The sequence below is a fragment of the Narcine bancroftii genome, chromosome 7 (assembly GCF_036971445.1).
Source record: "Narcine bancroftii isolate sNarBan1 chromosome 7, sNarBan1.hap1, whole genome shotgun sequence".
NCBI lineage: Eukaryota > Metazoa > Chordata > Chondrichthyes > Torpediniformes > Narcinidae > Narcine > Narcine bancroftii.
Window position 1 is genome coordinate 21159534 of NC_091475.1, and position 19184 is coordinate 21178717.

The following is a 19184-nucleotide window of genomic DNA, read 5'->3' on the forward strand; positions in this document are numbered from 1 at the left end:
AATGTCTTTGGTTCTCATTTAAGTTGTTTAGTTTCAAGCTAATTCCTCCTGTGCCTGGAAGGACATACAGGCTTGTTGGGTTTGGTTTCACTGGCACTGATCTCTTTAGTGTGTGCTGAATTTGTTTTATGAGCCTCACTGAGCATTTGACTGAAAGGATGAGATGATAGGTTATTGTCGTATATGTAAGTACAGTGCATGGATATACCAAAATTCTTGCTTGCTGCAGCCACACAGGCAAACAAGATGCACCAACTACAATAGTATAAATTAAATAATTGCCATGTGCCAAAACAGAAAAAGAGATGATATAAAAAGAAATTCACTGTGGCAATTAGTGCAAGAAAAAAGTGATATTTCAGTCAGGCAGACAGATCTTTTGGCCCTGGAGTAGTTTATGGTTAGAACTTGATAGCTGTTGAATTAAAAACTAGAACCTAGAGCTGTTGCCTGAAGGTAGCAGCAGGAAGCGGTTATGACCGGGGTGATGGGGATCCTTTATGATGTCAGCTGCCTTCTTGAGGCCGCGCTTCACATATGGTTGGGAAGTCGGTACCTGTGATAGGCTTTACTTGATATGCTACTTGCAGGCTTCTGTATATCGGGGCACTTGGGTTGCCAAGCCATGCCATGATGCATCCAGTCAGCCTGCTTTCAACACTTGTCAGAAACCTGTTCCTGCCATGATTTTTCTTATTCATTAGACTGCTTGTATCCCGTGAAGCCTCTTCATTTTGTGTCATTAGTAAACTTGGATACATCATTGTTGGTCTCTCAATCAAATTGTTGTAAATTGTGAATAACTGGAACCCCAGCAACAATTCCCATTATAACATGTGGCTAATGTATTCACAACATCACAACTTGGAAATGATCACTTTAATCAGGTTTGTATGTTAATCAATTCTTAGTTCACCTTAATATCTTACCCCCAACCCCATGTGTTCTAGTTTTGTTCAGTAATTTGTGTGCGCTCTACATCGACAACCTTCTGTAAGTCCAAATCCCTTGGATTTATTCAGCTAATTATGACTTCAGATGTCTTCTCATGTTGACTCTGCCCAATCCTAATATTATCTAAGTGCTCTGTAACCCATTGCTTAATAGTAGATTTTTCGTAGTTTTCCTCTTGCTAATTCCTATCAGGCTAAATGCTCTGCAGTCCCCTGTTTAAGCATTAAACTTGTAATCAATGGGAACTGTTTTTAATAGAACTCACAATGTTTAAGAAGAATCAGAATTTATTATCATGAAGTTGTGTCATAAAGTTTGTTGTTTTGCATCAGAATTACACGTGCAAAATTGTGATAAATTACATTTAAAAAAATTATGTAAAAGAAGATAAAAGTGAAGTCGTGTCCATGGTTCATTGTCCATTCAGAAATCTGATGGTGAGGGGAAGAACCTTTTTTTGTACCTTTGGGTGTTTGTCTTCAAGTTCCTGCACCTCCTTTCTGATGGTAGCAGTGTGAAGAGGGCATAGCCTAGATGGTGAGGGTCTTTGTTGATAGAGGCTGCTTTCTTGAGACACCGCCTCTTATAGATGTTCTCACTGAGGTGGAGACTAATGTCCATGATGGTGCTGACCAAGTTCACAACTCTCTGTAGAATTTTCCAGTCCTGTGCATTGGCTCGTCCATCCCAGACTATGATGTAAACAATCAGAAAATGACAACGGCATCCAATGTTTCCATTCTAAACTGTGGTGTACTTTGTCAGATATTGTTGCCTTAGAGTGCTGTTAATTTTACAATATTTCTTTTGTTAACTAATGCCAATTTCTATCCTCTACCCTAGAACTGTCATTCTCCAGTATTTTCAGATGTGTTTGTGCACATTCAATAAAATCAAGAAATATTTAATATCCTTGCCTTTTTTCCCCCCCAGTGTGATTTCTCCTGTCAGAATCCAGAAGGGAGAGAGAAACAGGATAGGCATATAAATTTTGTCTAACCTTTTTTTTTTGCAAACATCTTGTAGCTTTTTCAGTCTGATTTTGTTTCATGTTGTCTTACCTGAATATTGTACATTCCCAAATCAATGCCCTTGTTCTTCTTTGAATTTTGGAATTTTTCCAATTTTCTGGTTTACTGAGGTTTTTGGCAGCTCAATCAGGCATTTTCTTTGACCTAACACTGTGGCTGAACTCCTTACCCCTTGTTGGGTTTGTGTGCCCGAAAGGAATATGTGTTTGTTGAAAATGATGCATTGATATTGATTGGAGGTGTTGTGGACAGCGAAGAAGGTTTTCAAAGCTTGCAGGGGGAATCTGAACCAGCTGGAAAAATAGGCTGAAAAATGGCAGGTGGAACTTAATGCAGACAAGTGTGAGATGTTGAATTTTGGAAGGACATACACGGTGAATGATAGGACACTGAGGAGTGCAGCAGAACAGAGGGTTCTAGAAATACAGATACATAATTCCCTGAAAGTAGCGTCACAGGTGGATAGGGTTATAAAGAGAGCTTTTGGCATATTGGCCTTCATAAATCAAAGTATTGAATATAGGAGCTGGGATGTTAGGGTAAAGTGTATAAGATGTTGGTGAGGCCAAATTTGATCACCTAACTGCAGGAAAGATGTCAATAAGATAGAAAGAGTGCAGAGAAGATTTACTGGGATGTTGCCCAGACTTCGGGAAGCGAGTTACAGGGAAAGGTTAAACAGTTAGGACTTTATACCCTGGAGGATAGAAGAATAAGGGGAGATTTTATAGAAGTATTTCAAATTATGAGGGGTATAGGCAGAGTAAATATAGATAGGCTTTTTCCACTGAAGGTAGGTGAGATACAAATCAGAGAACATGGGTTAAGAGTGAAAGAGGAAAAGTTTTGGGGAAATGTAATGGTGAACTTCTTCACACAGAGGGTGGTGGGAATGTGGAACGAACTATCAACTGAGGTGGTGAATGTGGGCTCAATTTTAACATTTAAGAAGAATTTGGACAGGTATAAGGATGGGAGAACTATGGACTGGGTGAATGTCAGTGCGACTTGGAAAAATAAAAAATGGTTTAGCATAGACTAGAAGGGCTAAAGGGACCTGTTTCTAAGCTGTAGTGTTTTATGGTTCTAGATACAGTGAACGAACCTTGTTTTGTGTGCTATGAGCATAATATCAATAAAAGTGCAGGATATAGTGTTATCAAAAGAAGTCGAGTTACAGAGTGTGAGGGATGCAGTGAATTAGGTAATTTCCCGATTCATTCCTCAGGCCTTTGAAGAAAGAGTTGTTTCAATTTAAGAGCTAGATTTCAAGTTGAACTATCTCATTGGTCTTTACATAAAATGTCTTGGAATCTGAGAGCTTAGTAGGTACAGGTACAGTATATTATTTCATACTACCTGTTCCAATTCACTCCACTAACTTTGGTGGCCCCTGATACCATAGTATTGCAGTCTCTTTGCCCATTCTCTGTTCTTGTGAGATGTTGGATCTTTTGGACAAATGCTGAGGCTCCTCCAATGCTACCTTCTGGATTTCAAGTTGCCTTCCATTGTAGTTGCACCCTCCTGTCCTCTTGACTGACTTTCTGCAGAATGTTATCCATGAACCCCAGTTTTTCCTTGCATGGTTAACCCTTTGGACTTAGTGTCCCTGTTTTCCGGGACTGGTTTTATACCCAACCACCAGCTGGTTGCTACTGGTGTTTGTACTCTAGTTTACCCATGGACCCAGTCTGGAGTAGATAATATGAAAGGTTAAAAATGGCCGTAGTCCAAAGGGTTAAATCAGTTTTTGGTTGAAATTCTGGTTTAGGTTAGTATTAATTTTTTTAAGCTGCTAAAATGGTGAAGTAACTTTTGTGCAGGTTTTTGTTTCTACATTCGGAAAGCATGTTTGAGCTGTCTCTCCCCTTTACTTGAGGGCTACTGACTTGAAATTGTGCCATAGACACCACTGAATGTTTGAAATGACTAGAAAAAAAAAACTTAAAAATGATTTGCTGACTTGCTGCTCCCATCAAACCAGTTTAGTAGCTTATAAATGTTAAATCAACAGCTAGTCTCTTTAGGCCAGCCATTTTCTGCCCGGTGTCAAAGAACCCACGTAAAGTGGCGATAGATTGCTAAGAATTTACGGCAGATTTTGCTCAACTTGTCTGTGTGGTGTTTATCTTCCATATTCTATTATACATTTCTCAGAAACTTGAAAGGTTTTCCATTTTAAATGTCAATTCTACTTTATTGCTCCATGTGATATCCAATTCTACATTTCTTCCCATGGCTGAGTGGATGATCTCCTGTAGTACATTATTTTACTGGTGGTTCATGCATAATTTTATACTTGCTTGGAGTTAATAGTTAGAATTCATTCAAGCACAGAGTACATCAGCTTCACATTCAGCTCTGTGTGTTTCCATATGATGCTGTTATTGAAGAACACCACTTGTTATGCTATCTTAGATATGTATTTCAAATGGAATGATTTGCATTGTACCACTACAGGACCTGCTGAGTTCCTCCAGCGTTTTTTGTGGTTTTCCTACAATCACAGCATGTGCAGAAAGGTTAGTGCAATGCTATTACAGCGTAATGACTGGGGTTCGAATCTGGCGGTCTCTGTAAGGAGTTTCTACATTCTCCCCATGTCTGCGTGGGGTGTAGGTTCATGGGCCGAAAGGGCCTGTTACTGTGCTGTAAGTCTAAATTTAAATTTGGAAGCCATTTTGTTGTGGTCAGTTAAATACTGACCTGAGATTTTAGTGGGATGGATGTTAAGCTACGAGAATGCTCTGCTCTTAAAATAGTTTTTCAAAAAGTGTCGTAGAACCAATCTTTTCAGCTGCACTCTCAGGTACTGCCTTGAATTTCTTTCCAGTTGGTTCCTCATCGAAATTGCTTTGAGGAACTTGGCTGGGCAAGGCAATTTATAAACTCAAGCTATGCACAGATGTTTTAATTCTTCAGTGTAACTTCATATGAACTGACAGCTAGCTGCAGGACTTTGATTGAGAGGTTGAATTGGTTTGCTGTCAACACTTGCAGTAGTTAGTTGCATTTCAACCAGTGATGTGCACAATGTAAGGTCATGTACCCTCTGGATCATGACTCATCTGCACCTAACTCTATTTAATTGGTCTTCTGTATCGTAATGCCATAACAGAAGAAAATTTATCAATTTCAGCCTTAACCTTTACTCATTTGTTCACTTTGTGTGTTAGTGTTCTTCCAAATCTGTTCCAAGAACTTCAAATGCAGTAAAACCCCTGGTTTCCGGCACCTTTGGAGATTGGTAGATGCCGGATAAATGAATTTTCCTATTGTGTGATTGGCGAATTAACAGTGAGATGCACCCATTTTAAACCCATATTTTTACCTATTTATTTTCTGCAATATTTTTGCCGGTTGCTTGAATTCCAGATACAAGTTTTACTGTGTATTAAAGTACCATTTATACACAAAATATGCACTGAGATTTTCTTTGCTCTGTAAAGATCCAAAAATAGGTGCTGCTACTTCAGCACCCCTATTAAGACAAAGGAAAGCAAAAGAGTCCTTCAGAGACACCGAGTGTCCATGGATCCTGCTTCCTCCTGATGCTGCTGCTTCTTCCCACACTTGAATAATTTCTGTAGCCACACAGCCTCCTTTCTGTCCAGTGGTGAATCTGAGCTTGCGGCATCTAAGTCACTCTCCTCAACCCCTCATTCTGAACCCTTGATGTGATTGAGAAACTAGTTGCGCCTGGAGCTCTTCAGGAGCATTGCTCACCGTCAGCACCGTCCCAGTCCTGATACTTGGTTCCCACTGGAAAGTCGTCATTAACCTGCTGCCTGCTGTGAGATCCATGGCAGCCAAGCCCTGTACTGGTCCTCTGCTGTGGTCTCCTACCCTGTCGGCTTCTCCTTGGGGAAGGGTGATGTTCTCCCTCTCTGGTTCTCTGTGCTGGTTCACTGTTTCCCTCCAGAGCCCTCAGTCTAAGGTCTGGAATGGCAAGTGTGTGTGCTGCGTTCTTCGGCATGGACCTTCAAGGCGTTCAATATATATTTTTATAAAAACATCTCTGCTGTTCTCATTCTAAAACTGTTTGAACCTGCATGGGGCTGTTGGTCCTGGTGGAGAACCATTTTTGCTCCTCTTGGGTTCACACCAGCGGCAGGGCTGCCATCGTGACAGTTGCAGCACTGTTGCCATCTTACATTAGCCTCTTTGCAACTAGGCGCTGGCTTGCAATGACTGCATATAGAAACCTGGTCATTTGCCATTGATCTATTCCAGTTTTTCCATGATCGAAAGTGGATGTTCTTGCTCTTTTTCACATTAATCTCTATCCCTTAACCTGCATATATTTGAAATTTCCTCTTTGCAACTTGATAATCTACTTGCTTTGCAAGTTTGGATTTCTAGCAAAATATAAAACTACTGCTCAAGTTCCAGGACTAATACTAAGCAAGTCGCTTGATATCCAGTCAAAGAATTTCTTCGATTTCCCTCTTATTATTTCCTATCTTTAAATGAGAGATAATTTGGGTTCATTTGGTGGTCCCCTTTCTAGCACTCATCATGAACAATGTCCCAGGGGACTGAGTACGTCACCACTTCAGAAAGTTCAGCTATGGAGTAACAGCCTCTAAAACTTTGTTTATTATCATCAGGTTAGAAAGATCCAGATGCTAAGTCATTCCTTTCTTGCTGGGCATTGAGTGAATACAGCATGGAAACGGCCATTTGGTTCCACTCATCCATGTTGACCAAGTTGCTCATCTAAGCCCTTCCCAATTGCCTGCGCTTGGCTCATATACCTCTAATCCTATCCATCTACCTGTCCAAATATCATTGAAAAGTCTGAATTGTCTCTGCCTCAACCACTTCCTGGCAGCTCATTCCATGGACTGGTTATCCTCTGAGTGGAGAGAAAAAAGATTGCTTCTCAAGCCTCTTTTAAATCTATCTCTCCACCTTAAACCTGCGCCCTCTAGTTTTAGACCCCCTTTACCTTGGGGAAAAGACCATGCCCGTTCATCTTTTCTTTGCCCCTTGTAACTTTACAGAGAACATTACAGCACAGTGCTGACCCTTTGGCTGATAATGTTGTGCCCATGCCATATGCACCAACCAAAAAAAATCCTAAGCCCTCCCCTCCTCATAACCCTCTTTTTCTTTCATCCACATGCTTGTTTAAGTGTCTCTTAAATGCCCCTATTGTGCCAGCCTCCACCACCAAGACATTCCAGTCACACACAATGCTCATGTAAAAAAAAGCTTGCACCTGATGTCTCCACTAAATTTTCCTTCCTTCGCTTTGTACAGATTAGTATATACCTTTACAATGTCACCTCTCGATCTCCTACACTACAAGGAAAAAAAATATGCCACCTGTCCAATCTCTTGCTGCAACTCAAGCCCTCCAGTTCCAGCAACGTCCTTGTGAATCTGTTTTCACACATTCTTCAACTCAATGTCTTTCTTCCTATCACAAGGTGATCAGAACTGGACATTTTATTCCAAATGTTGCCTTATCTTGTCCAATTGATAATCTGTTTATAATTTTTTTTTATCATTATTAAAGTGACCTTCCTTTCTCCTTAAAATTCTATTGCTGATTCCGTTCCATTCTCTCTCTGTTCCTCTTTGCATGGGGGTGTGAGATCTGAAGTTATGTTAAATTCATTGACACTGTGTTTGTTAAGAGCATGTTTATAATGTGATGGTATATGTGAAGGTGTCAAGAGAAATGCCTCATCTCATTTCTGAGGATAAAATCCTTTCCCTTTCACTTCATATCTTTCATAATTCAATGGGTAACACATTTGACTCAGGGTCAGTAGTTAGGGGTTCAACCTCCATTTCATTTGGAAAAAAATAGTGCACAGTTTTGGGTGGTATCCTTTGCATGAGATGTACAAAAGCTTTATCTTGTCTCTTGGGTCGATGTAAAAGATTCCACACAAATTTGAAGATTAAATAGAGAGGTTATTTGGATTTTCTTGATCAATAACTAATTTTTCAATGAATGTAATTACTATTAGTAATCTGCTCAATGCATTGCATGAGCTTGGTGTGAACAAATTGGCTGCAGAGTTTCCTGCATGACAACAATGAAGTGTACTTCCAGTGCTTTAGGATGACTGGCTACGAAAGGTATTTGCAGTTCTCAAAAAATTATAAATATGTCTTCACTGGAAAGTACTTCATAGAACTAGATTTGCAGCACTTTCTATTTCATTTGGTGACTTTCGCTGGCCTTAGTTTGCCAAGTGCTACTTCCCACCTCTGATTAAAATTCTTTGCAGTGGGCTTCCATGTTGAGGTGATGTTAGTGGTGGTTCATTGATGTCAGCTCCTCCTGAGTTGTGGATTATATACAGCAGCAGATGCTTGAGCTCATAATCCGGGCAGATACGCTGCAGTACTGAAGGAACATCAGTGTGTTAGACATGGCATTAAATCAAGGCCCCATCTGTCCCACCGAGTGGATGGAAGAGATCTGACAACATTTTAACCCTTTCCTGTCCAGTGTTTGTAGACAGTGGGTTAAAATGGCAAGAATAGGTCAAGGTGCAGGGGACTTCACAACTCAGTACCAGCTGCTGTCTGATATTTTATCCAACTTGCTCGGTTAAGTCTGAAATAACCACGTTATGCAGCAGTTTGCATGAGAGATATGAACAGGAGTTGGCCATCTGGCGCATTGAGCCTGCTCTGCCCATTCAACAAGATCATAGATTATCTGGCCATGGGTTGAACTCCACCTTCTTGTCTTTTCCCCATCACCCTTATTTCCCTGACTCTGGGAAAAAATCTAACTCTGTCTTAAATACATACAATGGGGCAGTCTCTGCTGCTTCCTTGGGCAGAGAATCAATGGATTCACCACTCTTTAGGAAAAGCAGTTCCTCCTCATCTCCATCTCCTAAATCTTTTCCCCTGATCTTGAGGCAATATCCCTTGGTTTCAATCTCACCCAGGAGTGGAAAAACTTTCCTACCTCTATCATGTCTCCCTTTTCAAAATTTTGTGAAGATCCCCTCTCGTTTTTTGAATTCTAGTGAGTATCGATATAGTTTTTTAAAATCTAACTACAAATACTGTACAATCAAACAAAACACCATTTCTCTGGACCACAGTGAACACATATACACAAACTGCACAGCACACAATCATATGTATGAATATTTTATATAAATATTTTGGGATGATGATTTACTCGGTTGCAGGATCCTGTTCATCCATCTCATAATCTGTGGGAAGAAGCTATTTCCCAGCCTGGCAGTCTTGATTTTGATGCTTCTGCACCGCCTCTTTGATGGTAGAAAGTAAAAGATAGCATGTGATGGTTGGAAAGGTTCCTCAATAATTCTTTGAGCCCTATTTAAACATGGCTCCCAGTAAATACCATTTTGATGATCGTCTGTATTGACTTCCGGTCCATTGCTTTGCAGCTACTGTACCACCCAATGATGTAGCCAGACTGGACAGCCTCAGTCGTGCTCTTGTAAAGTGATGTCGGAATGGGAGCCTTGCTCTCCTTGTCTTCCTTTGGAAGTGTAGGCACTGCTGTGCTTTCCTGACTAATGATGAGTTATTGTGGGTCCAGGATAGGTCGTTCTTTAAATGCACACTAATGAACTTTATGTTCTCCAAAACGGAATTATTAATGCGTGGTGGAGAGTGGTCAGCCTTCGCCCTCTTGAAATCCATAATCTTATCCTTTGTTTTGTTCAAGTTGAGACTTTTTGCTCCGTTTTACGAGCCGCTTAACCCCCTCCCTGTAAGACAATTCATCGTTGTTGCGGATGAGGCCAACTACTGTTGTATCCTCTGTAAATGATGATTCTGTTTGTCTGTAGAGTCCCAGGTAACTCCATCTCTCCACTTAAGCTAACCCTCATATCTCCAGAATCAAACTGGTGAACCTGCTCTGCACTGTCTCCAAAGTCAGTGCATTCTTTCACAAACTAGCCAGGTGTAGTCTCACCAGTTCCCTGTAGAGTTGGAGCATAACTTCCCTGCTTTCAATTCAATCCCTCTTGGGATGAAAGCTAACTGGATGAAGGATGTTGTCAAGCTGGAGAAGGTGCAGAGAAAATTTGAAAATGTTGCCAGGATTTGCAGGCTTGAACGAAAAGGAGAGGTTTTGCATGCCAAGGCTTTATTCCTTAGAATGCAGGAGATCAAGGTGTTATCTCATGTTTAAAAAAAAAAGAGAAATGGATTGGGTGAATACAGAGAATAAACTGGCCTACATTGGCAATATGAAAAAATGGCTTGCTGTTGCCCTGCCTTGTATGTCCTGCGATAATCAGGGATTCCTGTAAGGAGTCTTGTGCACTTGATTTTTTTTTAAATTCTCTCTTGCACAGTGAGTTTGTTGACATTCATTATCTGTGACAGTGTTCTTTATTTGTTTACATGTAAATGCTATGTACAGTTTGTTTTTGCACTGCCAATAAGTGATAATTCCACCGCACCCACAGGAAAAAGAATCTCAGGGTTGTATGTCATGTCGTATATGTAATCTGACAATAAATCTAAAATCTAGAATTTGAAATCAATAAACTGAAGGATTAGCAAATGCTTTTTATCAAGCAACTCTTGCAAATTGGGCATGATTTGGGGCTGCTGGGATCTCCTTGCCCTGGTCCATGCTGTAGTCTTGATCCAAACATGTTTGTAGGGCTGACCACCAAAGATGAAGTGGGAGCCTTGTGATTTGACATCAAGATGACTTCTAACTGTGTAAAATTGAAGTGAAATGGAGCCACGTTGGCGGATAGTTTCAAATATTCAAGACCAGATACTATCCTGAGATGGTAGTAGGAGGTACCATCTCATATTTTAAAATATATCTGGACAAGCATTAGAATTACCAAAGTTCAAAGAGCTACAGTCAGTCATGGTAAATGGGAATAGCACAGCTAAGTTCTTGATGGCTGAGGTAGGATGGGACAATGGTTCTGATTCCTTGTCTATGAACGGTGTACAAATTGATTTTATATTGACTACTTTCATCATTGCAGTTGCGGAACCCACCTTGCTTGAACTTTCTTGGCCTGTATTTGAAATTATGCTCTGGAATCTTTTACATGCAACGTTGCTAGACTGGGTTATTTAACAAAACACAGAAATGCTGGCAGAAAGCAGCAGGTCTTGCAACGTTTCACGAGGAAGATTCGCAACATGATGCTTCCTGCATTATTCCTTCAATGTTATAAAGAATAAGTTTGTATTTAAATAAAATTAGATTTCCACTATTATAAAAACCAGATGAACAGTATTGTAACATCTGTAACATCTACTTTTGTGATGAGGGTTGAGGATAAATATTGTCCTTGCTGTAACTTTCTTGCCCTGCTTTTGAAATTGTGCTGTGTAATCTTTTTTCATTTAATGTTGCCAGACAAGATTATTTAACAAAACATACAGATGCTGGAGGAACTCAGCCGGTCTTGCAGCATCCATATGAGGTAAAGATATATCTCCGATGTTTCAGGCCTAAGCCCTTCGTCAAGGTCCTTTATAACCCAAGGAAGGACTCAAGCTCGAAACGTCGGTACATCTTTGCCTCCTTATGAACGCTTTGCGTTCAGATGAGTTCCTTCAGCATATCTGTGCTTTTACTACCATCAAAGCATCTGCAAACTTTTGTTTTACACCAACATTACTTAACTTCTAACTTCTCATCATTTACACACGATCATCATCTGTATTGTTGTGCATCTCTGAGTGTCAGTCTGGTTTCTGTCTTCAAGGCTTTGCAGTGGGACTTTAACTCTGTGATTCAGTGAGAATCCTAATGCTCAGCCAAAGTTGTCACCTTCAAGCACAAATGCATCTGTCGGTTCATCTCAACGAGTTTAGCTGTTGATATGTTTGACAATTCTCATTTTTCTCTGGGCAAATAACTTCTATTTGGCTTCATTCTTGACTGCCATCTAAATGGGACCTGGACTAAACAATTGAACCATTCTCCATACCTTAGCACTATTGGATCACCTCCAAGCTACCTTATTGCATGAGAAGATATACATCCTGTTCTGTCTTTCTTATTGTTTGTGGTTTTGGATTTTTGTATCATCCTTGGGAGTGCTATTTGCACCTTCTCCAGTGCTTCTCCATCCATTTCATAGCAGGGAGACAGAAACTGAGATGTTTGAAGAGTAATATTTTTTTTCTGCTCCCCAGCATCAGCAGACACTACTAAACCAACTGAGAGAGGTCACGGGTACCAGTGACATCCAATTATTGCAGCAAGCTCTACAGGTATTGTACATTTCATAATTAAAGGACCCATTTGTTGAGTTCCTATCTTAGATTGTAACTTGTAAGCTTCCATATTCCCCTGCCTGTTTTATTGGTTCAGGATTTGTTTAATACCGGCAATGCCAACTGGCCATCCCCCTCAGTTAAAGGTCATAGTCCTCCTTCAACCACTGCCCATTATTTGGTGCTTCATGATGGTTTTATTCAGATTGCGGATTGATTCTAATCTAACACTTTTGAAGGATTAATCAAAATCAGCCAATTAGGTTTGTTAATTAATCCAAGATATAGATTCTGGTGTTACTGATACATGAAGGGCTATTTATAAGTGAACAGATGGATTGTTAATGGAAGGGCAAGGCCACTTTTGCATTAGAATATGTATTTCATAGAGGCACGAAGGATGTGGTTTGAATTCTCTCGGTATTAGGAAAAATTTGCTCTCAGAGTGAAGGTGTATGGTTCTTTGAGGTAGTCAGGGTGATGAAGGCAGCATTTGGAACACTTCACTTCATTGAGTCGGGTACTCAGAATTAAAGTTAGGACATTGTGATGCAACTGTACAAGTCATTGATGAGAACATACTTGGAGTATGTATATAGTTCTGCCAGCCCAGTTACAGGAAAGATATCATTAAATTGGAAGGCTTACAGAAGAGATTCACCAGGAAGTTTCCAGGATTTGGGCGCTTGAGTTATCGGGACCAGATGAGTTTTTATTCCCTGGAGCATAGGAGGCTGCAGAATGACCTAAATTAATTTATATAATTTTTTGTATATACAGCACGGTAACAGGCCATTTCGGCCCTACGAGAACGTGCCCCCCATTTTACACCCAATTTTACACTCCTCTAATAAATATTCATAGTCTTCTTCCCAGGGTTGATGATTGGAGAACTTAAAGGGTTAGTTTAAAGTGAGAGGAAAGAGATTTAAGATGGACCTGAGATACAACTTTTTCAGAGTGCAGTCCATATATAAGCTGCTAAAAGAAGTTATTACAATGTTCAAATTTGGGCAGATTTATGGATAGGAGGGACTTGGAAAGCAATGGACCAAATGCAGCCAAAGGCGACGAGCCTGGAATGCCAATCTGGTTTCCATGGATGAGTTAGGTCCATTGGGCCTGTTCTATACAAAATGGCTTTTCGATGAAGTGTAATGAATGCTTCATGACCGATCAGAGCTGTCAGAATTTGATTGGAACTTTTCTCTGCACCACTTTTGCAAATTAACCTGTCATAGAGCCTTTGCAAAGTTGACTTGATCAGTACTGATATTGCAATCTGCGATACTGTGGACAAGAGAGGGAAAGAAGCAGGGTTTCCAAATTCAGATGACAAAAAAAAGTGTTCTGTCGCCCGTGCGTGATCCCCCTCACCCTCGCCCACTACCCCTCGCCCACTACCCCTCGCCCACTACCCCTCGCCCACTACCCCTCGCCCACTACCCCTCGCCCACTACCCCTCGCCCACTACCCCTCGCCCACTACCCCTCGCCCACTACCCCTCGCCCACTACCCCTCGCCCACTACCCCTCGCCCACTACCCCTCGCCCACTACCCCTCGCCCACTACCCCTCGCCCACTACCCCTCGCCCACTACCCCTCGCCCACTACCCCTCGCCCACTACCCCTCGCCCACTACCCCTCGCCCACTACCCCTCGCCCACTACCCCTCGCCCACTACCCCTCGCCCACTACCCCTCGCCCACTACCCCTCGCCCACTACCCCTCGCCCACTACCCCTCGCCCACTACCCCTCGCCCACTACCCCTCGCCCACTACCCCTCGCCCACTACCCCTCGCCCACTACCCCTCGCCCACTACCCCTCGCCCACTACCCCTCGCCCACTACCCCTCGCCCACTACCCCTCGCCCACTACCCCTCGCCCACTACCCCTCGCCCACTACCCCTCGCCCACTACCCCTCGCCCACTACCCCTCGCCCACTACCCCTCGCCCACTACCCCTCGCCCACTACCCCTCGCCCACTACCCCTCGCCCACTACCCCTCGCCCACTACCCCTCGCCCACTACCCCTCGCCCACTACCCCTCGCCCACTACCCCTCGCCCACTACCCCTCGCCCACTACCCCTCGCCCACTACCCCTCGCCCACTACCCCTCGCCCACTACCCCTCGCCCACTACCCCTCGCCCACTACCCCTCGCCCACTACCCCTCGCCCACTACCCCTCGCCCACTACCCCTCGCCCACTACCCCTCGCCCACTACCCCTCGCCCACTACCCCTCGCCCACTACCCCTCGCCCACTACCCCTCGCCCACTACCCCTCGCCCACTACCCCTCGCCCACTACCCCTTGCCCACTACCCCTTGCCCACTACCCCTCGCCCACTACCCCTCGCCCACTACCCCTCGCCCACTACCCCTCGCCCACTACCCCTCGCCCACTACCCCTCGCCCACTACCCCTCGATGCCACATAAGAAATAGTTTGTAATGGTTTTGTGAAATTCAGAAGAGCAATTAAAATGAAATTTGTGAGCAGTTTTGTATATTGAATATTTATGATTTTGTTTTCTGCTCTAATGATGTGGCTCAACATTTTAAAATTTTAAATTTAGATATAGAGTATGATCACAGGCCCTTTTGGCCCATGAGCCTGTGCGACCCAATTGACCTTCAACCCCCGATAAGTTTTGAATGGTGGGAGGAAACCAGAACCCTCGGGGAAAACCCATGCAGACACGGGGAGAAAGACCAAACTCCTCACAGACAGCATGGGATTCGAACCCCAGTCCCGATTGCTGGCGCTGTGATTGGATTTCCCTAACTGCTACACTAACTGTGCTGCCCTGATCGAAGGTGAGGATAAATGCCAGGCTTGTGCAACTAAAGAAGGATGACTGTGGTTTCATGGTCACTTTGCTGATGAAAAAAGTTTAGAAATAGCTTTCCCTCTGTAGTGAACCTGATTAAAAACATGGTGCTGACTCACTCTCCATTTAATCACATTCTTAAGATTGTGCAGCTGCAGGGGAAAGTCTTCATGGTTAACAGAATGCAGTTTAAGACCAATATTGATTCTGAGCGGAGCCTTTTAACAATGCATAAATGCTCCAGGGCACTTCTCGGGTCAATCACAATCTCTGGCCTTCCATGCATTGAGGATATCTATGTGAGGTGTTGCCTCAAGACGGCAACAATCACCCTAAATTACTCCCATCACTCTGGTTGCAACCTCTTCTTACTGATACCTTGGGGCAACATCCTGAGGACCAGCACCTTGAGGTTCAAGAACAGTTTCTTTCCAATTGATATCAGTTCTTGTACCTCCTCTTGTTACAGTAATCAAGGATTGATCCCACACCACAAATGGACTCTCTGCCCTATTGGAGCCACTTTTTTAATGCACCAGAGAAAGTGAATATTTACGTCTGTCTTTTGAATTTACTTGTTTTTAATTCAGTAAATGTACATTACTGTGGTCATTATGAAGTCCCTGTTTGACTGCAGCAAGTAAGCATTTTACTGCATATGTAACATTGTACAATGGATGTGACAATAATCTCACTATTGTTAGAGAATTGTCTTTCACGATTGGACGTGGCCCGAGAAGGCATTGGGAGAGGTAGCTAGAGAGCAGTATGATTTGAAGAGTTCTTCGATACTGCAGAGGCAGTGATATTGGGAAGATAATTAGAGTAAATGCAGGCTTTTTACACTGAGGTTAGGTGAAATAAAAACTCGAGGACATGGGTTAAGGGTGAAAGAGGAAAAAATTTAAAGGGAACATCATGCAGAGTGTGGAATGAGATGCCAGCTGAATTGGTAAATGCAGGCTTGATTTTGACATTTGAGAAAAAATTGTCATGTACAGAGCAGATTTACCAGGATGTGGCCTGGATTGGAGACGTGTCTTATGAGGCAAGATGAACAGTGCTCGGGATTTTCTCTTTGGAGTGAAGAAGGATAAGAGGTGACTTAATAGAGGGCTACAAGATTGAGAGGGATACATTGCGTGGACAGCCAGCACCCTTTTCCTGGGGTGAGAGTAACGAACACCTGGGGACATCAGTACAAGGTGAGGGGAGGAAAGTTTGGGGGAGACATCAGAGTTAACTTTATTTGTGGATGTCTGGAATGAATTGCTAGGGGTGGTGATGCAGGTTGGTACAATAGGGACATTAAAGACACTTAGGCACTTGGATACAAGAAAAATATAGAGTTATGGATGTGAGGCATGGAGGATTTAGTTTGTTAACTATGTTTATATAGATCAGCACAATGTTGAGGGCCATAGGGCCTGTACTTTTCTGTAATGCTTTATGTTCTACATGGACTGGAGGGATATGTTCCATGTGCAGGTCAATGCAATAAGGCAGAAGAATAGATTGGCACAGACTAGAAGGGCCTGTTTCTGTGTTGTAGTGTTCAGTAGAAAAAAATTAAGAGAAGAAAGAAAACCGCATTCTGACATTGGAATTAAACTAAGGGATGCACAAGGGCCCTGACTTGGGGGTCACTCAAATATTTGAAATGTTCTAAGCTTAGATGAGGTTGAAGTGAAAAGGGTAAGGATACATGATACAAGTTGTGCCTTTTGATTCCTGTTTCCTTCTGTGAAAAGAAATGAAGAATATTTTCTCATCTGGGACATGCTCGTACATGTTTGAGCCAGCCCCAGAGTGGTACAGCCCATTGTACAAGCATATTAGATCAATCGAATAGGCGCACCTAATATTTATTAGAATATTTCCAGGAATGAATCATCTGCTATGAACAAACGAGAGGAGAATTGAACAAAGAACAACACAGCACAGGCCCTTCAGCTCATAATATTGTTCTGACCTATTTAAACCGACTCTCTGATCAACCTATCCCTTCCTTCACAATCCATAATCACCAACCTTCTTACAGCCTCATGGCTATCTAAGAGTCTCTTAAATGTCACAATTATATCAGTCTCAACCACTGCCCCCTGGGCATCCATTTCAGGTGTGGGGGGGAGAAATGTCCTATCTTTGGCATCTCTTCTGAACTGTTCTCCACTTGCCTTTAATAGGTGACCTCTGGTATAGGCATTGTTACCTTGGGGAAAAATGTACTGGCTGCTCACTTTCTGCCCCTCACAACAATGTACACATCCATAGAGTCACCCCCTGTCCTCTGCCGCTCAGAAGAGAAAAACTTTGGCTCACTCAAACCATCCCTTATTACACAACTAGACAGCATCCGGGTAAATATCCACTGCATCCTTTCAAAAACTTCCACATCTTTTCGATAATGAAGATAATAAGAATGAGGTGGATTTAATGGCAAAATAATGTAATAGAAGTATTTGGGTGGACAGGTCGTAACATTTTGTTTCATTGAGTTTAGACATAAATGAGATTTACTCTAACTTATCAGCTAAGCAGTGAAGTAGAAAGTGGCTTCCTCCACCCCCACCTTTATTGGGACATGGTTGGCCTTGCGGTGAGTCAGTATTAGAATTGTTACAATTGCACCATTTAAAATAGAATAAGACAAATATTTGAAAGAGAAAATACATTGAACAAAGAAGCCTTCAAACCTCAGATGAAAAATTAGCACCTACAAAGATTAAGCAGCACAAAATCAGCCATAATTTGAATGGTAGAGCAGACTTGATAGGCTGAGTGGTCTAATTCTGCTTGTCAAATGGTGTAATATAGCCATTTGCAACGGGAGCCATACAGCACTCCTTTACCACCCTGGGGCCATGGGCTGAAATCTTAAAATAATTTCCATGTTTTTTTTTCCATTATGAGTTCTTCTTTTCTTTGGCTTGGCTTCACGGACGAAGATTTATGGAGGGGTATGTCCACGTCTGCTGCAGGCTCGTTGGTGACTGACAAGTCCGGTGCGGGATAGGCAGGCACGGTTGCAGTGGTTGCAAGGGAAAATTGGTTGGTTGGGGTTGGGTGTTGGGTTTTTACTCTGTCTTTTGTCAGTGAGTTGGGCTCTGCGGTCTTCTTCAAAGGAGGTTGCTGCCCGCCGAACTGTGAGGAGCCAAGATGCACGGTTGGAGGCGATATCAGCCCACTGGCGGTGGTCAATGTGGCAGGCACCAAGAGATTTCTTTAAGCAGTCCTTGTACCTCTTCTTTGGTGCACCTCTGTCTCGGTGGCCAGTGGAGAGCTCGCCATATAACACGATCTTGGGAAGGCGATGGTCCTCCATTCTGGAGATGTGACCCACCCAACGCAGTTGGGTCTTCAGCAGCATGGTTTAGATGCTTGCGGACTCTGCCAGCTCGAGTACTTCGATGTTGGTGATGAAATCACTCCAATGAATATTGAGGATGGAGTGGAGACAGCGCTGATGGAAGCGATCTAGGAGCCGTAGGTGATACCGGTAGAGGACCCATGATTCTGAGCCGAACAGTAGCGTGGGTATGACAATGGCTCTGTACACGCTGATCTTTGTCTTTCTTCAGGTGGTTGTTTTTCCAGACTCTTTTGTGTAGTCTTCCAAAGGCACTATTTGCCTTGGCGAGTCTGTTGTCTATCTCGTTGTCGATCCTTGCATCAGATGAAATGGTGCAGCCGAGGTAGGTAAACTGGTTCTGTGTGCCCGATGGAGATGTGGGGGGGGGGGGGGGGGGGGGGCTGGTAGTCATGGTGGGGAGCTGGCAGATGGAGGACCTCAGTTTTCTTCAGGCTGACTTCCAGGCCAAACATTTTGGCAGTTTCCGCAAAACAGGACGTCATGCGCTGGAGAGCTGGCTCTGAAGGGGCAACTAAAGCGGCAACTAAAGCGGCATCATCTGCAAAGAGTAGTTCACAGACAAGTTGCTCTTGTGTCTTGGTGTGAGGTTTCAGGCGCCTCGGATTGAAGAGACTGCCATCCGTGCGGTACCGGATGTAAACAGCGTCTTCATTGTTGAGGTCTTTCATGGCTTGTTTCAGCATCATGCTGAAGAAGATAGTAAAGATGGTTGGTGCGAGGACGCAGCCTTGCTTCATGCCATTGTCAATGGAGAAGGGTTCGGAGA

General features: G+C 42.9%; 1 protein-coding gene across 6 annotated transcripts in view; it reads left to right on the forward strand.

Moving 5' to 3' along the window:
- The window catches only part of usp25 (ubiquitin specific peptidase 25), a 177135-nt gene that overhangs the window by 11170 nt on the left and 146781 nt on the right, over positions 1-19184 (forward strand). For 5 of the 6 annotated variants that reach the window (XM_069889045.1, XM_069889047.1, XM_069889050.1 and 2 more), the window contains exon 2: positions 12129-12206. The exons of the other annotated variant lie outside the window; for it this stretch is intronic. In XM_069889045.1, coding sequence (XP_069745146.1) covers positions 12129-12206 — 78 coding nt within the window. The remainder of the gene's footprint in view (positions 1-12128; positions 12207-19184) is intronic. 6 annotated transcript variants of the gene reach the window in all.